We start from the raw sequence: 23,812 nt of genomic DNA on the forward strand, positions 1-23,812 counted from the left end.
CTTTACACAGTCCCCCTCCTCGCGGAGTGTGGCCACAGAGCACGCTGAGACGTTATGTTCCCTCTGATCGCAGATCTGGCGAGAGCACGCCTGTAGATGCTCCCCGGCTGTCTCGCAGCAGCACTATAGGTGCACACGGTCCCATCCAGCCTGTGTCCTCCCACGTAATATGTTCGAGTGGCTTATGCTGAAACACTGAGTGGGTAGAGTATGGTGCAGCTGGCAGTGACCCAGGTTAATATGGTTAAAACACTTGAGTGCCAGTGTCTGCAGTCACAGAGGCATGCAGGGTGCTGAATACAGAAAAGAGAGCAGAAGTCTTGGGAGAGTCCTGTAAGGGAGCGTTGGGGTGGTATGGGGTGGTCTGGGGGGGGGGGGTGATGCTGGAGGTGCTGCTGTATAAGCAGCTGCGCCGGGGCTTGCACGGTGGCTGAGGTGGCTGGAACAGTGATTTCCCCACAGTCTGTCTGTTTTCTGCAGACGTCGAATTAAATCAGCACCTTTTGTAAATGGGACTCGCGTGCAGCAGGAATCCTAATTATACACTGCGCACAAAGCCTTTTTATTTTAAATGTAAATGTCACAGGGAGATGGGGAAACACAGGAGAGGAGAAGTGCATGGTGGGGTATGATCAGAAAGCATACTGTGTCATCACATTTAACCACGCTCCTGGGCTGCGGGGAGTTCCACACAGAAACGCCACTGAACCTCCTCCGTCCTCCTCCTGAGCTGAGCTTGTGTCTTGGGTGAAGTGATGAGGTCGCGCTCAACAGCACAGTGCACCACTTCTCTCCTTCCAACTCCCAGAGTGATTTTCCGAGTGGATTAGAACTAAAAAGCTCTTGAATCTGCTAACCAAAACAAAGAAACACACAGATTTCTGAGGGCATTTGTTAAAAAAGGGGCATGACGTGGCAGGAACATGTGTCCTGTGAGCATTCTCACAGAAGGAGGCGCAGAGATGCTTTGGCCTCATAAACATTTTTTTTTTTTTTTTACAGTTACAGGGTGCCATCTGATGATGGGCGAGAGAGGCGAACAAGCTGGAGAATGTAAATCTGAAGGTCCTCTTGGTGGGTATGAAGTGGGATCAAAAGTGCTCTGGGAGGCCTTGTGCCACGGCTGGGTTTGCTTAATCAAGCGAGAGTACAGAGAGAGACTGAATCCATCTGTACGTGATTTACCCGAGCTGTATTTCATTTCGGCAGCAGGAGGACGAGGAAAAAAAGGGGGCGGGGGGGCTTGAAGGGGATCCGAACTGAGCTGCTGATGGCTTGGAATCACTCTGCCTGCCCTCATTGGTTTTACAGCTGGATCGGCCAACATAGGAGTGGGGCCTCAGTTAGTGAGAGGTTGGGTTGAAAGTTGAACTGGAGCAGAGGAGACATGACCTATATGATTAACAAAAAAGGTTAGTTATTGTAAGGGGGGGGGATGTTTTCCTAATGGCATGTGGGGTCGAGACTCCATCGGAGCGTGTGAGAGGATGATCACGGTCCTGAGGTTGACCATGCACGTAGGCAAGGGGGCAGTTGCATAACAGTCAAATAACATACAATCAAAAAACGACCTATATGCGTCGCGGATGCGGAGCTGTGGGGGCTTAAGGCTCGCTGCTGGCTGTGGCAGGAGAGGTGAGATGGAAGCTGTTAACCTTCGCATCACGGATCAGGAAGAGAAAAAAAGAGAGAGAGAGGGGGGGGGGGGGGAGAGAGAGGGAGAGGGAGAAATCTGCATTTGTTTTTTTTTTTTGTTTTTTTCACAGTCCACTAAAAGCTGCTCCACCGAGCGGAAGCGTCCGTGCTGCTTTACTATTATTGTTTTCGACGTGAATATTCATGAATGCGCCTCCGGAAACGTCAGGACGCAGCGGCAGCGGCGGCGGCTCCCCGACAGAGAGCGAGAGAGAGAGGGAGTGACGGGGGGGGTGCTGGGGTGAGGAGGAGGAGGAGAGGGAGGAGGAGGAGGAGAGACAGCATGCCAGAGTCCGGCTGCATCTCTCTCGCACTAGCATGTGAGGGCGAATCTGCGCTCAGCTCAGCCTGCTCTGCGCCGGAGACACACACAGAGGGAGGGAGGGGGGGACGACAATGGACTGACGGGAGGAGACCCAAACACAGGGAGGGAGACAGATAGATAGATAGATAGAGAGAGAGAGAGAGAGAGAGAGAGAGAGAGAGAGAGGGGAGGAAGAGGAGGGAGGGAGGGAGGGAGAGAAACGCCGCCTTGTTTATGAAGCATGCACATATTTTCTGGACATAAGCTCCACGGGTTCCCTTTTTTTACGCAGAGCGGGTTACGGATCGTCCGGAGAGAAAGAGAGAGACAGAGAGAGACACAAAGAGACAGAGAGAGAGAGAGAGAGAGAGAGAGAGAGAGGGAAGGGATGTCACAGCCGGAGGAGGATGCTCCGACACGGCCGCGTATCGCAGAGCATCTCCCGGTAAACATGGACGAGACACGCCGGGGCTGAAGGGGGAAGCAGGCGACTTCTCACGTTTTTTTTTTTTTTGTTTTTGTTTTTTTGTTGCTGTTTTTTTTGCGCGGAGGGGAGATGTTTCGCAGCTGGTTTCTTCTTCTTCTCCTTCTTCTTCTTCTCCTCCTCGGGGGGATGCATGTCTCCCCCGGCGTCACATCGTCACATCGTAATATGTAGCTCGATCGCATGCAGCGGTTTCTCTCGCGGAAACAAACAAAAAAGAAGAAGAAGAAAAGAAGCCGTCGCTCTGAGAGCCGAGAGCCGCGTCCGCCCGCAACCTTTCCCCCACCTTGAACCTCCATGTGACGGGGAGGAGGAGGAGGAGGAGGAGGAGGAGGGGTGCGGAGAAGTGAGCGCTGTCCGTGGTGCTGAACGGATCCGGGACTTCTTCCTCTTCTTTCATATTTGGTTCTTTACGAGTTGACCTTCCCTCTGGAATATACGCACAGTCCGGCGGCAGAGCAGGCCGCCACACCGCACGGCTGCTGGGGGGGCTTGACTTGAGTCAGCCAGACGACGCTCCTCTTTCATGGCTGTGGCACGCAAAATCAAAACTTTGCTGACCGTCAACATCCTGGTGTTCGTGGGGATTATCCTGTTCTCGGTGTACTGCAGGATCCAGGACCGGTCCGAGGAGCTCGTCCAGATAGGGCGTATGTCCGACCAGAGGCTGCGAGCCAGGAATGGCAAAGTTTCCAACTTGGTGGACAGGCAGTCCATTCTCCAGAGGCTGGAGAGGCTGGAGGACGTGGTCTACAACCAGCTGAACGGTAAGGAAGGGGAGCGGGCGACTCACTGTAAAGAGGTCACCATCATCATCATAGTGTAACACCTCATGGGGAGGTTGAGGCAGGGAGGGCAGTCCTGGCGCAGCGTTGGGCACGCCGACAACTTAAAAAAAGGCTTCAGTGAAAACAAATCAGTTTCATTTTGCACATGACACGAGCTCCGACCCAGCCTGTAGCAGCCAGAGAAGCGGGCTGATGTACCGTTTGCATCGACAGACTTTTACTGGGCCGTAACTTTAACAGCCCATCAGACTGTGTCCCCCCCTCCCCCTCCATCAGCCCCATAATTGACTCGTTGTAAACTTCACATAAACTTATGTATTGATGTCTGCGGATCTGCGCGCAGTCCCGCTCCAGAGGAAGTCTGTCTCTCCGCCTGGCAGCTCATTTCACCGGAGGCACCGCCGGCTCGCTGCTCAAACAGATCACATTTAACAAGCTGTCGGAGTTTTGAAGGAGAGTCTGGCTCCACGGCGGACTGACAGACTTGTATTTCATTACACGGCCATTAGTCTGTGCGGCGTTTTTCTCCTGGGCAGAGCAGAAATCTTTAAAATCAACTTAGGCACGACTCTGTCTTCCTCGTGGTCTGATCTCCTGTTTGGGGGGCATCGAACATAATCACAGCTGATGTCAAAGATGCGACCTGGACTGACCTGGATCCAGGACGTGATGCAAAACACGAGCCAGATCAGTGTTTGATAAAGCAGCAGACCAACTTTTAATGTCCTCACAATTCATTCCTCACACATTTTCAATTTGCCACGTTCCATTAGGAAACTGTTTGCACGTAAATATACGTATTTGTTGTATTAACGAGGCAAAGTTTGGGGTGTCTTTATTAATTACAATTCCAGTTGCAATGTTCATGTATTTACTTATTCACTCATTTGAATAGTCCCTGGTCTACTGAATGTCAAAAAAACAAAAAAACAAAAACAAAACATAAATAAAAATAAAATAAATAAATGGCTTTTACAGTTTCCCAGAGAGTTATTATCAAACTGCACAATTTGTCTTAAAGGTGCAATTTGTAGTTCTGGTCCTTTTTTATGCCTAAACAAACTAAATAAACAGATTCTCTCTGTTTTCATGACTGAATAATCTGAATAATTTAGTTTAAAGGCAATTTCCTACTGTTTGTTTGGATGTGGCGGACCCTGCCACCTCTCCAGCTTCAAACAGTGTTCTGAGGACCTTATTTCCCTCTGAGAACAGCTTGTTTATTCACTTCTGATTTTGTTTTATTACCTCATAAATATTGTTAATATTAAAATTCTGAATTTCTTTTCCAAAACCACATAGAGCCATTTTAAAGGATGAGTCCACCCAAAAAATGTAAATTCAGTCAGTACCTACTCACCCCCATGTCAATAAAAAGAAATTGGGATATGTTTCGCAGTCCACAGAAAGATATCTGGAGCTCTGCAGCAAAACAATGATGCAGCATTCTTTTAAACAACTGAAGTAGATGGGGACTTGTTTTAAAAGGTAAACAAGAAAAATTGAAAAAGCTTATCCAGCTTATCCGGTGTAATCCAAGCCTCAGGAAGCCCAGAGATCCCAAATTGATTTGAGAGGCAGCTATAAATCTTCACCGTTGCTGCCAGGCTAAAAGCGTTAGCACGCAGCGGTGTTGGTACGGAGGCTCGATGGTGCACCAAGGGTGTAGCAATGTCAACACATTTGGGGTCAAGGGGGTTTCCAGAGACTTGGAATACTCTACAGAGCCATTTTATGTTTTCTTTAGTCCCCATCTACTTCAGTGGCTCATGAGAATGCTGGGCAGCTGTTCTACCGTCAAGCTTCGTAAATGTTTTGCGTACGATGTGACCTCACCCGAGTTTCCATCAGCATTCCGGTGATGAGATCACGACAGGATCTTTTGATGACCTTTACCTTTAACTGATCACTCACTATTTTTTTTTTTGTTTGTTTGTTTGTTTGTTTACACAAACAAACACTCTCTACACTCACTACACTGTACTTTTATCTGCTCAGTTTCTGTTGGTTTAAAGACTCAAAAAATATTATTTCTGTGAAAAACACAGCAATCCATGGCTGAACAGAAGTTGGATAGCTTCCCGCTGACTTCCTGCACAGGTCGCCGCTGCAGTAAAATAAACACATTTCTTGAAGTTGGTGTATTTCTTGGGCTGACCAGTGCTCGTTCAGGTGATCTCAGGCTAAGTGGCATCACCAAGCACAATTTTCTCACAACGTCGTGCTCGCCCCCGGTCGCATCCTTCGAGACGATGCGAGTGTCGTGGTACGAGAATGCCACAGAAATGCTGGACTGCCTTGGAGGACAAACAACTCCGCGAGGAGTTGATTGGCTTGATTAACTGCGGTGACTTGCAAAAGCGATTGCTCAATTTGCTCCCTCTGAAAATAGATCCAGAAAAAAAGAAAAGAAAAAGAATATACTAAATATTTTCGAGTCAGGTTTGTAATAAAACTCCACACCCGCAGGCATTTTCAGCTGACTCAAAATATTCCAGCCGATCTGGTCGACAGTAATGAGGGACGTGTTTTGAGTCGGTGATGTTTCATCTACATCAGCAAGGTTCGCACGCAAGCTGAGTAACGAGGAATCAGCACGCTGGAATGTTGCTGCTTAGCGAGTTGTTGCTGAATGATTTTCTAATCCATCAGTAAAGGCACTTTCTATTTACTAGCTTGCTGTTCGCTCCTTGGAGATAGCGACTTTGTCATCGGTGTGAACAACAGGCTGCTGCAGCTCTGGCTCAAAGGGGACGGCAGGGGCTGCTGGTGTTGTTGCATTTCACGCTGGTCACCAGTAGAGGTCACAGAAAACTGCCCCTGTATCTACAAATCAGACCAGTGGAAGCTGATGAATTCAGGAGCGCACGGAGAACGTCAGATCTTTCCTTTGCTTGTTGAAGATGCAGTTACGTGTTCCGACTGATGTTGAAATGATCCAGAAAACGTGGCTTGACAGTCATTAAGCGCGTTTCACAGCTTTGCAGCCCCTGAAACAGCTGCAACCGTGGACTTTTTTTCCTCGCATGATCTTGTTATTATGCCTGAGCTTCGGCAGCTATTTGAGGGTCACTCTGTCACTTTGAGTTATGCTTGGCATCTGGCGACCAGCCAGCAGGCACTGCCTCTCAAAAATTACAATGCATCCTCTCAGTCACTTAGCTTTTTATAGAGACAATGCAACTGAGCCAGTCAACCCCACAGTGGGACTGCTGCGGGACAGAAACACACTGTGACTGTGAAAAACACACAAAGAGAGACTTATGCACACTTGAACATGTGTGTGTGAGATTATACGACGGGGGTGGGAAACTGTATATAAATGATATCGGTTTGGAGTGGGTGGATTTTGGAACGTGGATGTGAGGTTTTTTTCATTTGGAAGAGTGCAGTGGTGGACAGAGTGCACAGTTTGAGTCAAAGTCAGATATCGCTCCAAATGGAAGCTGTTCAGTCCGATTTTCTTTTTGAAACACTTATACTGGCCATGGATAACTTTGTATTTATTTATTTTTTTTGCTGTGTCATTCCTAAGTAAATACTGGCTGCACAGTATAACTGCTATAGAAAAATGACACCATATAGAATGGTTCCCTATATACCTCATGTTAACTTTGTGATTAGGCCTTCCCACCTGATTTTGATGGCCTTTTACCACAGGGACTCTAGACGGTCCAAAACAAGCATTCTTTCTCCTAGATCAGTACATAACAAGCCCTGCCCACTTATTAGCGCAACCATGTGTTTTACTTGCTTTGACAGTGGCCGGGCTATTAGCAGTACCCATTTTGCTAACACTGTCTCAAAAGTGATGCCAACAAAACTATCATGAGGAAACGCTAAGAGGAAAGTTTAAAAGTCGTCTTTGCTGGCCACCTGTCAAACGGATACTTCAGAAACTACGTGGCAGCATATTACTAGAGAAAATGATAACCACCGCTAGCTGCAGCAGCCATTAGATAGTAAGCTCAGTTAACCGTATTCCTAGCAGTCATACTAGTCAATTCTGGCCACACCAGGCAATAAACAGATCAACATTTAAAACAATAGGAATCCCTCCAAAAACGTGAGAAATCTCAAAGGCACTCCCGTGAAAATAGTAAGATGCCTTTATTTTCTCATGATGCGGCTTGGCAGCAAGCCGTATCAGGGGGCACATGTTGTGCACGTGAAGAATTGATGCTGAAATGTGTCAGAGTTTTTTTCAAGGCATAACCTGACCATGATCATTTAAATAATTGCAAACATAGACTTCAGAAATGGCCTTGTGTGATCTGGTAGCGAAAGGTCATCATCTTTATCTGCTCTAGCCATCATTCTTTTTTTGTTGTTTTTCTTCTTTCTGAACAAGACTGGGGTCAGGGGTGAGGGTTTCGATATGTTCTGGATAATGTTCGTTTTAGCTCTCTACTGATTGAATTATAACTATCGGAAGACTCCCAAAGGCTAACAGAGACGTTTTTGAAGTACAATATTTGTCTTTCAAATGTAGTGGAGTTATAGTCCATGACATAAATGCTCAAGTCAAACAACTACCTCTCCTCTCAGGCCAGAGATGCAAAATACAGACAAAAGAGTTGCATTTTTGCATCATTAGTTTTATGTCAGTGAACGTTACATTAGCATCATTAATGATTTTCAGAACTTTCATTTGAATTCAAGCTGCTCGGACACAATTCTGCACTTCTTTAACAAGATGAGAGAGTAAAAGTTGATGATGGACTCAAGAGATGAACAAGCAATGAACCAAGTGCAAAGCTGGCCCAGCTGCCTGCCTTTCAGCGAACATAGAGAATGAAAGAGAATAAAAACATGTTGAAACTAGGTGTGAGTCTAAAATTAATTAAATAAGTCAGATAAAGTCAGTAATTATTACACTTGGTGTCATACTGTGGCATTGAATTTTCAAATTGAGCCTCACACAGCAAATCCCTCCAATTTACACTTCCCAAACAGACCCCGACGCCGTATCTCTTTCAATGCCATCCAAGTGCGAGACAGAATAAGGAATCATTCGCAGTTTCGTATTTTTTCCTTGACAGCGGCAGTATGTAGCAAGGGGGGGGGCGCACAGGCTGGAAACGTTCGCTGGCTGTCACAATTTCTCTATGATTTGTCTTGAGCTCTTTAATGGCATACTTAATCATGTCCTCATATCCCAGGTCACTGCCCTTTTTTTCTAAATCGTGCACAGACCACAAATTGTATTCTATGGCCATTGGGAATAACTATGGTGAGAGGAGGACTCGGCGCGCCAATAACTATTACCATGTCCACCAGCGATATGAAGTAATTGCCCATTCCCTCTGTTGTTTATTGCCTACCAATGGCATGCCGTGGGAGCTGCAGTGAGGTCCAATTAGATTTGAAGGACATAAACAAGTCGCAGAATTCTTTTTTTTACGGTCGTCTGATGGATGGCCACCAGACTCCCAACAAGCAAACAATGGTCAAGCTTTATCAGCAGCCCATTCTGTGCAGAAATGAGCAACATGAGGGTTATCAGCAGCACTGCTGTGCTGTGGATGCCACCTTCTTTGGCTAATCAGATGAGGAGGTTTTAAGCTTGTTAACAAGCTTATGAAGCAGCATTTTGACCTTAAGTACTGCATTAGAACCAGCAAATACCTCCTCGACAGTACTTACCTGCTCAAACCCTGCGAGTATGGCTGAATGGGCTCAATACACTAATAACATTAGCTTCATTCAATACTGAGATAAAGAAAATAAAATAAACTAAATTAATCTGTTAATATCCAACATAATGTGTTGATATTCAATGAGTGCAGAGAAAACATGATGGACCTTGTTAAATCGATGTTTGCTATCTCCTCCATTAAGCTACTGTTGCCAAAGCTTTCTGTTGACACAGGGTTTATGATCAAGTCAACAAATATAACAGTGACAGATTTACCACTCAAAAGTCTTAATGATCTTTCTTTAAATAATTGCTGCCATTTTTGAAGCCAGCTAGCTAAATAAGCTAACATTAGCGCTGCCAATCAGTTGAAAAGCCCATCCTATATGACTAAATAGAAACTATTAGTGTGAAAAAAAAAATAATGGGATTATTATTAATTAATTAATGACATCCATGTAGGAGACGTGGATAACCCGAAAGAAACAAATTGGTTCATGTGTTTCATTGTAGAGCTGCAATCCTTTCTACAAATGTAACACTGTTTGGCTGTTCTAGCTTAAGCTGTATTTTTGAATCATATGTTTTCATGTTAAACAAGAGTAAAAGCTTCAGCATGATAATTGAACAGCGTGTATGGTAAATTATTTAAAGTATCTGGGAACAAGTTTAGCTAGTTAGCCAGGAATGCTAACTGTTTGATATGGCAGCTGAGAATGGCTTGGATTTTTTACAAAATGAATATGGTTTTCATGTGACGGATTATATCAGCATCTCAAAGAATTGGGCTTTTGTTTTGTCGACATAGCAACAAGACAAGCTTGTTATTTTTTGAGAAAAATAATTGACTTGTGATAAGATAAGATAAGGGCATTAAAACAAAACTAAACTAAAAAAAACAGCATATTTTCATTCTGATAGTCTGCAGGTCAAACTTTTCATTGCCTCTCTTTCTTCTACTGTTCTGTGACTGGAAGCAGCTAAAAATAAACCTCCTGAAAAACAGACAGTATTATTATTGTTATTAGTATTATTAACAAATGAATGTGGTACTATTGAGTTTACTCCTCTGACTGGCTGGATCTGTCATTGCCGGAGCTCAGCTGTTGTCCCTCATCTCACAGTCCCGCTGATTCCCTTGTCATCAGCCATGCATGTCACTCCCGGCCTTCTCCTGGTGCGTAGGTGCTGATGGGATGGCAGCCTCACGGGCCCAGCTGCAGCACTAGATATGCTTCTTATCTGTAATGCCCAATTATGGCAAAGAAACCAACGCTGTTTATATGCTAAGCCTGCTGCGCCAAAGACTTGATGAGAAATAAGAAAATGTCACACTCTCTCTCTCTTCCACACTGACACACACTTGATGCTCTGACTGTATCTTAATGATACGCATCGCGGGCGCGCCTGTATGTTGTTGTGCGGTGTGTAATGGCGGCGGGCTGCCCGGGCACCGCGTCGCAGCTCGGCGAGGCCTGATGAAATGAAATATATTTCAATAATGATATGGAGATGAGGGCTCTGGCCGACAGTTTCAGAAACAGATAAGAATCAATTCTGCTCAGCCTTGAGGAATCACGATAATGAATTCAGCTGCTAACCTGACAATCAGCAGTCAGCCACAGACAATGATGGCTATTTCACATGGAGTGAGCATTCCTCTTATTTACACTGCTGGCCTACAGTCATGCTGCCATTTCATTACCAACATTTAATTTTGACACCCGCTGAAGGAGGGACATGTAGTCCAGCCTGCCAGACTGGATAATTAATGATTTCGTTGCCTCTCTGCACTTTGATTTGTTTTGTATTCCTTTTATGAGATTTCTGACAATTAGATGTTTATAGTCAATACTAAGGATGTAACCAAATAAAATGACTGTCTTAAGATATAAACAGACAAGACATATGAGAATTCATGCTATTTGTTTTATTCTGCTAAATTGACATCCCATCAGACTGACCTTCAGCTGTAATTACCTCCATGAAGGAGGTTATGTTTTGTCCATTTGTCTGTTGATTGCTTTGTTAAAAAGATAACACAAAACCCCCTGAACAGACCTTCACGAAAGCTGGATGGAGGATGGGTCTCGGCCCAGAACAGGCGCAATGACTTCCGCTTCAGATCTAGATAAATTGACAGATCCAGGATTTGTTTCTCACTTGCTCCAACATTGTGAGAAAGTCCGCCTCTCAGCATTTCTGTTAATTTCTCGGGGAGTAATGTATTTGTGGGTGAGTTCAACTTGATGTAGTTTTGAAGAAAAACCTTCATCTGGTAGACATTTTTCATACACTTGATTGAATTCTAGAGGACTGCTGGGCCTTGGCAGAGGAATACACTCTTCTGAGTGCCATTCTAGTTTGGCTTAGAAATCACACAAAAGAGGCTCCTTATAATCAGATATTCCTCCATGGTCACTGGATTCAGACTTGCTATTTAATGCAGCATGGCTTAACATGCAGATTTGCTGAAATATAAACAAATATAGAGTTTTATATATATATGCATATATATAATTTGCATGATAATACAGCTTTGTTTACAACAATGAGGATCACCTCTTCAAAGATTTTTCTCACACTGTGGGATAAAGCCTGACTGATTCCGAGCAGGTGTTATAGTTTACCTGTTGATGCGATACTTAAGCTTGACAAATTTAAGCAGATGTCGGCTCAAAAGCGACGGAAAAATGATTACCAGATTAAGGTGGCTGTGAAGAAGTGTTTGCATAATGGCAAAGAGAGCCACACCCTCATATTTTTGATAGTTTGACAGTCCCGTTCCTTTGAACTCAATATCTCAATACGTCTTGAGGGAATTTCTTCTAGTTTGAAAGAATGAACAGATTCAAATTACGTGGTTAGAGGTGCCGTATGTAAAAACTGGCCGCCTGTCAAATCCATACTCAAAACAAATAGTGAGCAGCGCCTCACTGGAGCAACAACCAACTGCTGCTAACTGTAGCCCCCCTCAGCTAGTTAGCTCAGTTAGCTCGCAGCCTGCGCTTCAGACTGGGAGCCGGGGGAGAGGAAGTATTTGCACCGCTAGCACAGGAGCTCTGGACCAGGACGGGCCGCGGCTCGCTGGTTAGCATGCTAACACAATACATAGACGTCATAATGCCAAAAGTGCTATTTAGTCAAATTCTGTTGATAGTTTTATTTAACTCTTGCAACCAAAATGTGTGCATTGGCCCCTTTATAGGACAAAGGTCAGTGTCACATTGTCTTCTCATGAATGTGACATGTCAGAAACACTGTGAGGGAATGTATTCAAAGGATGCACTGATGATAATTTGGAGGTCAGAAGGGGGGTGATTTCTTCAAATTTGGGATAGCATTTGATCTGATTAGGGCTTCAGGTGATTGTCGTTGCTCCACGTGAAGTAAGTGTCCCAGCAGGGAATACAACCGAGAGGCTGTAATTCTAGTTTTCAAAAGCAACATTGCACAATTAGCTGAGTTGCCATATTTTCCATCAAGAGCATACCGCTGTTTTAGTGAGGTTTTGAATATAAAGGGATTCTTCTATGAGCAGCCGAACACGTGACATAAATGGACATGGGAAAATGGGGCGGCAGATGATTCCTTGCAACTTGCGGTGTAAATCAGGACACAGAAGAATGCAGATACACTGTGTGGATGAGCAGACACAGATTATAGCTTTGCTCTGTGCTCTTATAATTACAACTATTGGATGGAAGAAGCCAGCTATTCAGTGTTAACAATACGCACAAAACACATGCTAGAGTGATTTTGCCTGTCACACTTCGCTGAAATAGATTTTCACTCCGAGGCGGCATCTTGTCAAAGCCGATGGGTGAGAGTCGGCGTTCCAAACAGAAAGAGAAGGGAACGAAACTACAAACGGGGTCTTTATTGGGTTATTTTAGTGGAGCTGCCTAACCAGCAAACCAGCGTGAAAAACAAAAGGAATAAAGAAAACAAATGAGCTAAAAAGGGTAAAAGATGAACTTATCGTCCTCCCTCTGAAGTTTGTGCTGTTTATGCACACCATGCTCCGTATTTGCTCGTGCTTAAATATTGCAAAAGGGGAAACAATCCATTGTTTTGATATTATTCAGGGGTCTAGTGCTAACAGTTTCCAAATCACAGTTGTTATCCTCCCGACACGCCGGCTGCTGTCACGAGTGGCGGTGCTAGAATTAACACGGCTCTTCTCCCGGCCCTCAGCGTTTCATAGATTTGTTTTGGCCTTTGAAGGCTTCAAACTTCTCCACGAGGAGTTATTTTCCCCCCTTCCTGAAGAGATCTCAGAATCCCCCAACCCGCTGCTCGCCATCAATATTTAGAACCCAGCTGCATCACTTTGGACACACATAAATCCACTCCCGCTCTTGAATCTTTCATTAAAAACGGGGTCATCTTTGAATCCGTGACGCTATCTTGCAAAGGCCAAATCAGACACATTCTTAGGGTCGCTGTATTATTTATGGCTGTTAGTGTTTAATGTATCGTGTCGGGAGGGGTTTGGACAAATGGATTGCGAGGAACGGGTGCGGGGACAGATGCAACGAGATTCAAATTGGCACCCGACGTGTCAAAGATCCGCATCCAGCTGACACCGAGGGGAGGAAGCAGATGTTGGGCTGCAACCGGCTCCAAGTGAGATGATGAAAGCGCTAATGTGGTGTTTGAAGTGTGAACTCGCACCGGAAGTGGCGAATCAAAAAAAACCACACAACTGCACAGCGGAAAAATACATGGGAATGTTGAAGTTGTGAAGCCACAGACTACAGGTGCGTCGTCGGTTGTTTCAGCTGTTGGCATTTGCAGGTATCTGGGTCTCGGCACCACAGAGAGCAGGCCTTTTTTTCAACATTGTCATCATTTTTTATTATTATTATTTCATACCAGAAACATAACAGGCCACTTGCTGAATGCTTTTATACAAAGTGCCTCACAGGATCATGTGTACATACATTTTTAACCGGTGCCACTGGAATAGCTCCTAATCCTCGCAGCTCTGCCCACAGATTTGCACAGTCCAATTCCTTCCTTTCCAGAGACGCATTAAAAGCTGCTATTTTTGTTTGTGAGGAAACGTTGCCGCGCACAAAGAAGTGTTTGGGGCGGCTCTGCCATTGATTAATCGCGCACATTTAATTTGTTTTTCCTTCTTCTTTCTCCCAAGCAAATGTAACAAAAAGGAAAGAAGAAATGAAGAGAAAACAAAAAGAGATGAATCAGAACCTCACATGACCTACCAGGCGCTATCAAAGAAGGTGTTTGTTTTTTATCGGCAGCTACAAAAAGACAAAACCCTGCACAAGATTTGCAAAAAAGAAAAAAAAAAAAAAATCACCCTCTTTTAAATCAGGAATACGAACTCCCTGTAATGAAATTGCATCTGCAGAGTCTTTAAACTTATACTGACGTGCTGCAGACAGACAACAGCGGATCAGACGTCCGGGCCCTCTCATCCCATAATGCAATTTCCTCCAATCAGATAGAGAAGAGTGGAAGGCAGGGGGAAGCGAAATAACGCAGAAAAACAAAGCCCGCAGGCATTGTCCCGCTTCCAAGACTCATGCAGAGACGGAGAGGCCCTCCAGACTCGAGTCTCCGGCTCTGGAGGGTATCTGTGTTACTGTGCGACACCGGCCGCTGTGCCAGATGGCCGGTCGGTGACGCAAACCCCACCCATACTTGTCAAAATGCCACCACATTGGCTGGTTGCAGGGCGCGCTAAATCCCTCTCGCGGGAGACGCCAGTTTGCAACCATTCAGCTCCAATTACAAATCTTCAGTAGCACCCGAGGATTTGAGGCCATCCAAATATGGTGATTACTCTGCAGTTCCTGGAGTGGGGGGGGTGCTGAGAGATGAGCTCTTCATTGGTATGCGCTGTTTACTTACTGTCTGTGTGTCCATCTGTTGATATGGAGAACAGACGCGGCTCGATTCTTCTTTTTTTTTTTTTTTTCCTGCGGAGGGCCACACTGGAAGCTTGGCTCGCATATCAATTATCTGACATTATCCCGCAGTTCCATGGAATTTTAAAATAGTCAGACAATAGGCAGAGAGCAGAGACAGACAACGTGCTTCTGTTGAGACGAGCGGGAAAAAAAAATACCTGATTTATTGCGTCTTCTTTCTTTGCAACATTTACTGCAAGTAAGATACGTTTAGTTGTTGTGTGAAAGGAGAACAAAAAAAAAAACAAAAAAAAAACAGGCCTTTTGTGTGAACCATGGATCATGATAGCTCACTTTGTCACATGCAGCAGTAGACTCTAGTCATTAACAGCGCTTATACACCAGTACTCATTTAGTAGCTGTTGGTTCAACAGAGAGCAGCTGGAGTTCTCTGCAAACAAAACATCTATCACATTTGCACTCTTCATATATAATTTAAGCCATGTACAGATTAATTAACACGTTTGAATTAGCTCCGAGATGAGATAAGGGAGGGCGGCAGTGGACGTTGAATGCTGCAAGTCAAAAGCATAATGATGGAGAGAGAGTCTCATTTTGGAAAATAAAGAAGAAGAAGAAGAAGAAGCATATGGTTAAGCCTCTCCGGCTCCGTCTGAAATAATTACTGGACATGTGTGAATCATTGAACGGGCTGCTTTCTTTCATCAGCCAGGATATCAATTTTTGACACACTCTCCCCCCCCCGCCTTTCTGAAAATGTCACTGTCACAGCACCAAAGTGGCGCTCAGTAAAAAAAAAAAACAAAAAAAAAAAAACACATGAGTCATGAGTCATTTTAATGAGGGCAGAAGGATATTTTAAGCCTGACACATTAAATCCGGCGCTGGGTCTTAGCTGTGTCAGACCCGGGGAGCCTCACATGATGAGGGTGACCGAGGACCGCCTCTGATTCAGCCACTAAAGCAAAGTGAAACGTGGGCTTGTGATGTTAACACTGAGGCAATGTGTGAGAGAGAGGGATAAATGCCGAGTTGGGTCAGAAAGGGTCCCAGGACTCTATTAATTTAGTTGCAGCATGTGAGTTTCCAGATTACGTGAAATATGGTGTTGGTTTCCTCCTTTCCAAACGATTTTATTCACCTCGATGAAACGACAATTTGGTGTCATTGCCCAAGTTTTCCTTAAGTAGGTCAAAAAACTTTCTGTGGAAGTTCACAGGGATTTCTTTTCTCCTTATCACTTGCTTCCATCAGGTACACTGTATTCATATTAAATTTATGGACCGTATCTCAACTAAGCATCAGCAGGCTACATTATTTGATGCAGCACGATAATCTTTCATACATCATCATATCGCTGAATTGAAAATTTCAAAGAGTATCTCCCATTAATATGTTTACCTGCAGGTAAACAGTGCAGCGTGATAAGAGGGCGTGTTGTTCTCACCATGATAACGACACAGAAACCACGCTTTTTTTTATCAACTGTATTTGAACATCGGTGTTTTTGGGTCATGGAGAAACAAAATGACAGAGGAGACTACGCAAAGTATGTGAGGAAACCATCTGGCAAAGCTCATGCAAGTCGTGGTGATGAAACAAAGGGCATATAGCGGTCGGCAAGGAGGAGGGAGGGGAGAGGAGAGGAGAGGTGGGGGAGTTACTCGACAGGAAAAGAAAAAAATCCTCTAATGTTGTCTACAGTAGCTCACGCGGCTGGAGGTGCCGCTCCATCTCTGCTCTATGATTATAATCAAATCGTGCCACTTGATAACCAGCGTACATTAAATTCCCGTCCACTCGACCGCTCTGCCCCGCTGCCCTCAAAGTTTTCAAAAACCCTGGTGTGGAAGTTCAAAAGTGAACGTAAAAGTCACTGCAGGAGGATCCACGCTGAGTGTGTGAGTCAGGCGCGACCTGTTCGCCGTGGGCGTGTCTGCCTGGTGGTGCTTCAAATCACGGATTCATTAAGGGCCTTTTTATGACTGCACAGTGGTGTGATAATGCTAACCTTACCACGCCCCATCATTACGCAAGCCTTTAATTTTACTACAGTGTAATACACGTCGGTCCTGCTCACAAACTAACGCTCGGCTAGTAAATGTTCTTTCATCATACTGTGTCTGAATTTGATTTTCACCACTTGAAATATTAGCCAAACGGTATTAGAAAGAAGCAGTACTGAAGTCTCTAGTCGAGTGTCGGCCTCTCTACTGCTGCCTCTCGAGGCTTCGGTGACGCACGCATCCGCGTGGGTGTTTTGCAGCTTTTGTCATTGACAGACAGTGTAATGATGCCCCGCTGGGTCTCGGAGCTGCCACACACCAGTCTCCTCACCCTGCCACAGACTGTCCATCAGCTGGCCCTCTGCCTGGCCTCTCTTCTCGCCTGTCTCTCCCCGTATTCCCTGTGTATGTTTGTCTCTCTCTACACCTGGACGTGTGCATCTGTATGATGGTCCCCTCTGTTCTGTCATTTTCTTGGCAGGTCTGGCGAAGCCCATGGGTCTAGTCGAGGGACCCGGAGGCCTGGGCCAAGGGGGAGCTGCTGCCACTCTGGGAGAGGACAGTCACGACGCCGAGGGGAAATACGAGGAGTACGGCTACAACGCTCAGCTCAGCGACCGCATCTCCTTGGACAGGAGCATCCCCGACTACAGGCCTAAAAAGTACACCCACCTCTCGCTCTCTTGTCTTGCACATCCTGCCTCCATCTATTGCGCTACACCCGTTTTGAGCCACATAACTTAAAAGAATTACTTGCAAATTGAAGTTTCGCCACTTTAATCCCCGCTGCACCTGATGGGTTCTATTTTTGTGAAGGCGCACTGTGTACGGCAGGACGTTTTGCCAGGAAGCTGCCATTTTCATCAAGCACGCAGTGTTTTATCCTGTCCTTTCTTTTTTTTGTGTTTATTGGTATTTTGGTGAGAGAATATTCACTTCGCCAAAGTAGTCGAGTTGCAGTACGAGGTGAGCCAGGGATGAGCGCAGTTAAAGCGAGGTGTCGAGGATTACTGGAATTTTACAAAATCTTCCTGCGAGCTCAGAGCAAGTCAGAAGTGCTCATGATATTTTCATGCGTTTGCTTAATGACGTCTTAAAAAAAATGTCTGAAAAGCTTCTCTTCCACAGTTCACCGACTCTGCTTGGATTAAATTTCCTGTAAGAAACATGAATAAAATCAAATATGCATTAAGTGCACGCAGCAGCAGTGTGAACAGTATGCAGCCAGCGAGGATGCACTAAGTGGGAGTTTGTCGAGTCCTGTCCAGATGTCAGGGTCGCTGGTTGGATCTCTTAAGACTGTGTTCAAGACTCACTAGGCAATAACACTGTGCCCAGTGGCCACCGTCAGAGTGCTGGTGAGACGTATGGAAGATCAAAAAATTCCTCTCACTGGTTTCTGTATTAAACATAGACATGCAAATGCCTCCCTTGTAAATTTAATGCCCTCCAGCGGGGGACGTTCCTGTACACATGGTGGTTTATGACATCGATGTTGCACCGGCTGCCCCCGGCGTCTCAGTGGCACATGGCATGTAGTAAACCCGCATTATGACGAAATGACGTGAGACACAGCGCAGTGCATTCATCAAGCATGAATACGCGTTCTTGTGTTAAGAACAGAAGTCAAACACTCATCCCATGCGTGGGATGGGCATCCATTTCAAGATGTTCACCCTCAGTGTTGTCAGAATCAACGTTTCAGTGGCCGACGACTGTGGAGAAATTGTTTGTGACCCCGTTTGGTGTTTCATAGAGCAGCCTTTCTGCTTTCATGTCCCCAATGAAATGTGTTTTTTAGACGAAATATGCAAAGTTGTCAGCTTTTCCTCCACTTTCTCAGACATTGCTGCAGCAATGCGCCTCCTCGTGAGGGATGTAGCAGCTACAACATGAGCAGAGTGGGTCACTTGACCGACCTGGCTAGCGGGCTAGCACTAGCACCGAGCGAGCTAATCTTCTAGCAAATTTGCTGGTTAAAATGTCTTAAAGCATAGACGATAAAATGTGGATATCTGCTATCTGATATCTGCTCCTGACAGACTTCCTGAACATATTTGTGCATTGATTAAATCTGAACACACAGCGATGAGGCACTGCTGCGTCATTAATACCAGGTGGAGATGAAAGACAGCGATCAAAACCAAAGTGCGCTGAATGGCGTCTCTCTCTGGAGAGAAATGTTTGATTGATTGGCAGATTGTTCACTAGTTAGGCAGGGCATCTTTGGGCCTTGAGCATGGGGAGTCATACAAAGGACTTACTTTAGACGCGGCTAATCCCAACATGAAAGGACATGGACAAGATGATGGTGATATTTGAAGAGCTGTGTTACAGTGTAGCAAGAAAAAGAATCTTGAATTGCTTTATTTTTTTTAATCTTTTTTTTTTTTTTTTTTTTTTTTTATGAAAGGGACCCAGCGGATGCCCAGCGAGCAGCCTTAATGGCCCTTTTAAAATACATTTTAGATGAAGAAAGTGAACCACAGCTGTGATACAGCGAGTGCTGCAGCAGATGGATTGGGGAGGGAGGGGGTAATCAGGGCTGCCACTGGCGTTTATATCACACGGTGTCAAAGAACAATGGGGACGGGCAGAGACGCTGAGAGGAAATCTGACGGCCAAGAGAGGTTTCCGAGGGCTTTAGCGGGGATAACAATTCATTTCATCCACGCTGCATTGTTCGGAGCTCTTTTTCACGCCCGGAAAAAAATTAGACAAGAGTGGAATGGGGAGGGGGAGGCTGGGTAAAAAAAAAAAAAAAGGGAGCATGCTAATTAATAAAGTCAGCTGAGAGCGCCTCTGGAATGGAGGGTTTGAGGAAATTCCTTCGTTTAATCAACCAGCTCAACATAAAAAATAGGACGAAAAGGTCAAAGAGATGCGAGTATCGGGGTGCGCTGGAGTGTCCTCCAGTTTGTAGGTGGCGTGGCTTCCTCTTGAGTGCTTGTGTTTGGATTTAGAGCCTGTTTCATGGCTTTTGATGGTTTCTGCTTTCTTTCTTACTACAGGGCGCAAGGCCCTTCTTTCACTCCGTGTTGAACAGTTTGGTATTTCCCTTCTGCTCAATCCGTGCCTCTCTGTCCAGCCAATAATCCATCATGTGTCATTTTTTGACATACACGATACTTTTGTTCCCATATAAATAAGCGCACATTCTCCGAGCGCAAGCAAAGCCTGTCGTGTCAAGCGAGCTGAAGCTTCAGTCCGTGACAGCTACTCAATAGGTACACGCTATGATAAAGACTTGATCGTTTGTTGTGAGGCGCAACGGAAATCAATGCAGTGCAAAATGCAAGCATAGTTTTCCTTGCTTTTTCTGTTTACGCCACGAAAAACAAAAGCGAAACATCAAAGTCCAGTGAAAGAACTGCCCCGAGTGAGAAAATGGATGTGTCTTCAGCCAACACAGTGCTGTAACTGCCTGTGTTGTTGTGGTAGTGAGGACGTGTTCACGTCTTACCTGTTATATGTAATATTTAGCATTATGTTTTCAAACTAAGAATGGCTGTGTTCTCATTCACTCTGAATGAGCCTTTTCCGCCATGTTGCACAGCCTTTTTTTTCTAAGGTAGACCAGAAGGGACAATATAAGTGAATATAATGTAAGAACAAGTCTGTTAGTTCTTGAGCTCTTCGTGACAACAGAGAACATAAATCTACATGAAGGGTTCAGTAAAGCTCTGCAGGACTCTCTTCTCCAATGAATGTGTTACCTGTCAGCTCATAATGTTGACTTCAGCAAGGGCTGGGCAATATGGATAAAACTCTAAACTGACAGAGCGATAAGGTGAGTGCCCAGTAGAGGACCTGGGTGACCATACAGTATCTGGTCCATAGATCTATGAGGTGGTATTTAAGTTTGTACAAACCAGACTAACAGACAGTGTATATAAAAGGTGTAGGAAGAGCAACAAGACACATTTAAAGAAATATAGATAATACAAAATGAAAAAATTATAATATCATAGAAAAGCACATAAATTACAAATATTTAGGTGGCACTAAAATATATATATATTAACAGGAAAGTCCTGATACATGGAAATATGCTATTTAAATGAAGATCAATTTCCAGATAAATTTAACATCACCACCTCTTTGACTCGACTTCATCACCTCTCATCCCATAAAAAATAAAGATGAAATGTGATGATGCTTTACATCAAAATGTCTTCCAGTAGGACTGGTCATAACACTTCCTCTCAATGGAGCTCCACAATTGTAACATAAATGTTAATGCTCTATCCGTTATGGGGCAGTTAAAAGACTCGCAGTTCTGTGTATATTGGCAGTTTATGTAGGTTCCGCACTTAAAGATGCCTTGAAGTTATCATTGGTGGTTTATTAAAAGTTTCTTGATAGGATATGCCAATATTTAATAATTTATCCGTGAGGTGAATGCATTTGAGGGATTTATGAATGAACAAAATGCAATATTTTTGACCTTGTTATCAATATTATTGGGTTGACAATTCATACTTTAACAGCATATCATTTTGATAAATACTCATTAGTAATGTGGATGTAATTAAATTTATTAGTATAACAGCTAAAATGACACCACTTTATTGTACTGGAGCCTTGAAAACTAGGAAAAGACAACTTGCATGTATTGTCAGGCCCTAGCGTCAGTGTATTTTTCTATGGGTATGGACCAGATGAACTGAACTGCATGTGTCACTTGGTGGAGTGTGCTGCAGCTCCCTTCCTCACATAGTGTGCGAGACGGTCACATATTTCTGATTTCTAATTCGGATTCTCTAATTACGTCCTGCGGGCAAAAGGTGACTGCGGCACTGCAGAAGTGAGGTTAAATGCAGGAGCCAGGCACCTCCTGTCTAATGGGCTTTTAATTGAACAGGAGTCATTGAGCCGAGGACTTTGATGACTACGGGGAAGCAAAGTCCACCGCCATGACTGAACGATCTGCACATTCTCAAATCTCTCTCCCTTCAAAACTCGGCTGTCTGTGGCAAAACCAATTCATAATAATTACAGCCGCGATTGTCCCTTGGACAAAAACCTGTAATCCCCTCTCAGCGCCCGCTAGCCGGTATTTCTCTCTGGTGCCCTTCATTTCTGCAAGTGACATTCTTAACTGAGATACCAGGGGACTTAAGTAGACTCTATATTATAGCAAGTCTGAGGCCTGCCATCCGCTGTCCTTGGGAGGCTTACGGTATGATAACAGCTCATTGGGCTGTGGAGAGAAAAACAATGCAGGGAGCCAAATTGATAAGATTATTGATGCCCACAACAGAAGTGATAAGGCCTTTCAGTGAAACTTGTGTTATTCATAAATAGAAAAACGTATTCGAGGCATGAAACCTGTTTTTCACCCTCCATTTCTCCTTCTCCAAGAGGATTCTTATTCAATTACACCTAAGCGCACCTCAATCTGAATTGTCACTTTGCCGAAGATTTGATTTATATTTCGTCAAAACGGTTGTCAAACCCAAAACTATATTGAAGCGTGGCAGATGCTCTGCTTTCCCAAGGACCCTCCGTCTCGCGTTTTGTCAGCCCATGGGAGGGTGATAACCAGAAAGGGAGGCTGAAGAAACGGGCTTACCTCATCTCCTCAGCGTCTGATACTGCAGAATGGGATCATAAGGTCTCTGCGGTGCAGGAGCTCCAGCTGCAAATTGTTGCTCTTTCCAGTGCCGGAGTTTATCTCCTGGATTTGGGGGGGTTGGGGGGGGGGGGGGGTGCGGAGAAATGACAAGGCAAACGATTATCTTTGTGAGAGGAGTGCTTGCGGATTGGAAAGTTGCTTTTGGTGTTGCCTGCACTGCATGGGTTACGGGAGGTTAATGTGAAATTTCACAGCAAATAAGAGCGGCCAGCGGGGAAAGAGTCAGAGGGAAGCGGGCGGGGCTGCAGGCTGCCGGAGGGAGGAGAAGGGGGAGGTGTGATAGGAATGCATCTTAATCTGGCGCTCTGTTTCTGTCAGAGCTTGTTCCGGGTCAAATTATGAGCGCTGTCCAATGAGCTCAGGCCCATTACAAACAGATGAGTCGATCGCTCATCCTGTTACAGCTTTACTAGGCTTCCCCGCTACTGCAGACAGGTACAAATTTAAGCCTGAGCGATGCCCTAAATTGGATCCAGTAACTAGGGCAATGGAACTACAATATCACTTTACGACCTCGACACTGAAATGCAGCCTCACACCACATCTCAACTAGAAGCGATGAGGCTGCCTTGCCCCCTCTGACATTTCCAAGATATTACCGTGGTAATAATCATTAAACGCAGCCCCTCCGCCGCTCATATAACTGAGCAGGAGTGAAATATACATTACTTTGTTTTGCACAGTTGCAATGTGGCTGAGCCTCTTGCAGAGGAGCGCCGTGGTGCAAAAGAGTCCCCTCTCAAACTCACTGCCAGATTTGTCATTGTATTTATAGACCTGGCGCGGCTGATTGAGAGAGGCAATAGAGAGCGCCGTGAGAGGGAACAAAGGAGTTGCTGAGGGAGAGCATAAATGCGCGGGGAAGGACCGAAATGATACAGTGGAGGGGTTATCAATCAAAACACTTGTGCATTTACTCTTACGAGAAGGGAGCCAGCGCAGGGCTTAAAGTATAGATAGACGTGAGCGGCGTGCTCCATCATAAACACTGTCTGTGGTTTGGTTTTTCCTTTTATTACCTCTGCCATCAAATGCATGTGGGCTGCGGTAATGGAAGTGATTGATAACAGTGCATGAAATTAAGCTTTCCCAGTCCAGAACATCGAGCACCGGCTTGCTTGGCCGCCGAGACTAAACACAGGCAGCACATTGTCATTCCCTATAAATAAATCAATGCTAATATTAAGATAAGGTGTCTTGTGAGGAATGAAAGTGATGACGATGTCTGAGTGCCTCATCTACTATATTCTCACCACCTTAAAATCCAATATATGAAGTGGAATTCTGCACTGTTGCCATAGTGTGGTACAAAGCAGAGGTTCATTTTTTTAGCATTACTGGATCACTTGTGTGTGA

General features: G+C 44.9%; 1 protein-coding gene across 1 annotated transcript in view; it reads left to right on the top strand.

The window, feature by feature from the left end:
* The first annotated feature begins 2,226 nt into the window (after positions 1–2,226).
* Positions 2,227–23,812, top strand: part of galnt9 (polypeptide N-acetylgalactosaminyltransferase 9) — a 91,539-nt gene continuing 69,953 nt past the window's right edge. Inside the window, exons 1-2 of the mRNA XM_037096952.1 lie at positions 2,227–3,250; positions 17,300–17,480. Of these exons, the coding sequence (XP_036952847.1) occupies positions 3,010–3,250; positions 17,300–17,480 (422 nt within the window). The 5' untranslated portion in view covers positions 2,227–3,009. The remainder of the gene's footprint in view (positions 3,251–17,299; positions 17,481–23,812) is intronic.

Source organism: Acanthopagrus latus, chromosome 5, assembly GCF_904848185.1.
Source record: "Acanthopagrus latus isolate v.2019 chromosome 5, fAcaLat1.1, whole genome shotgun sequence".
Lineage (NCBI taxonomy): Eukaryota > Metazoa > Chordata > Actinopteri > Spariformes > Sparidae > Acanthopagrus > Acanthopagrus latus.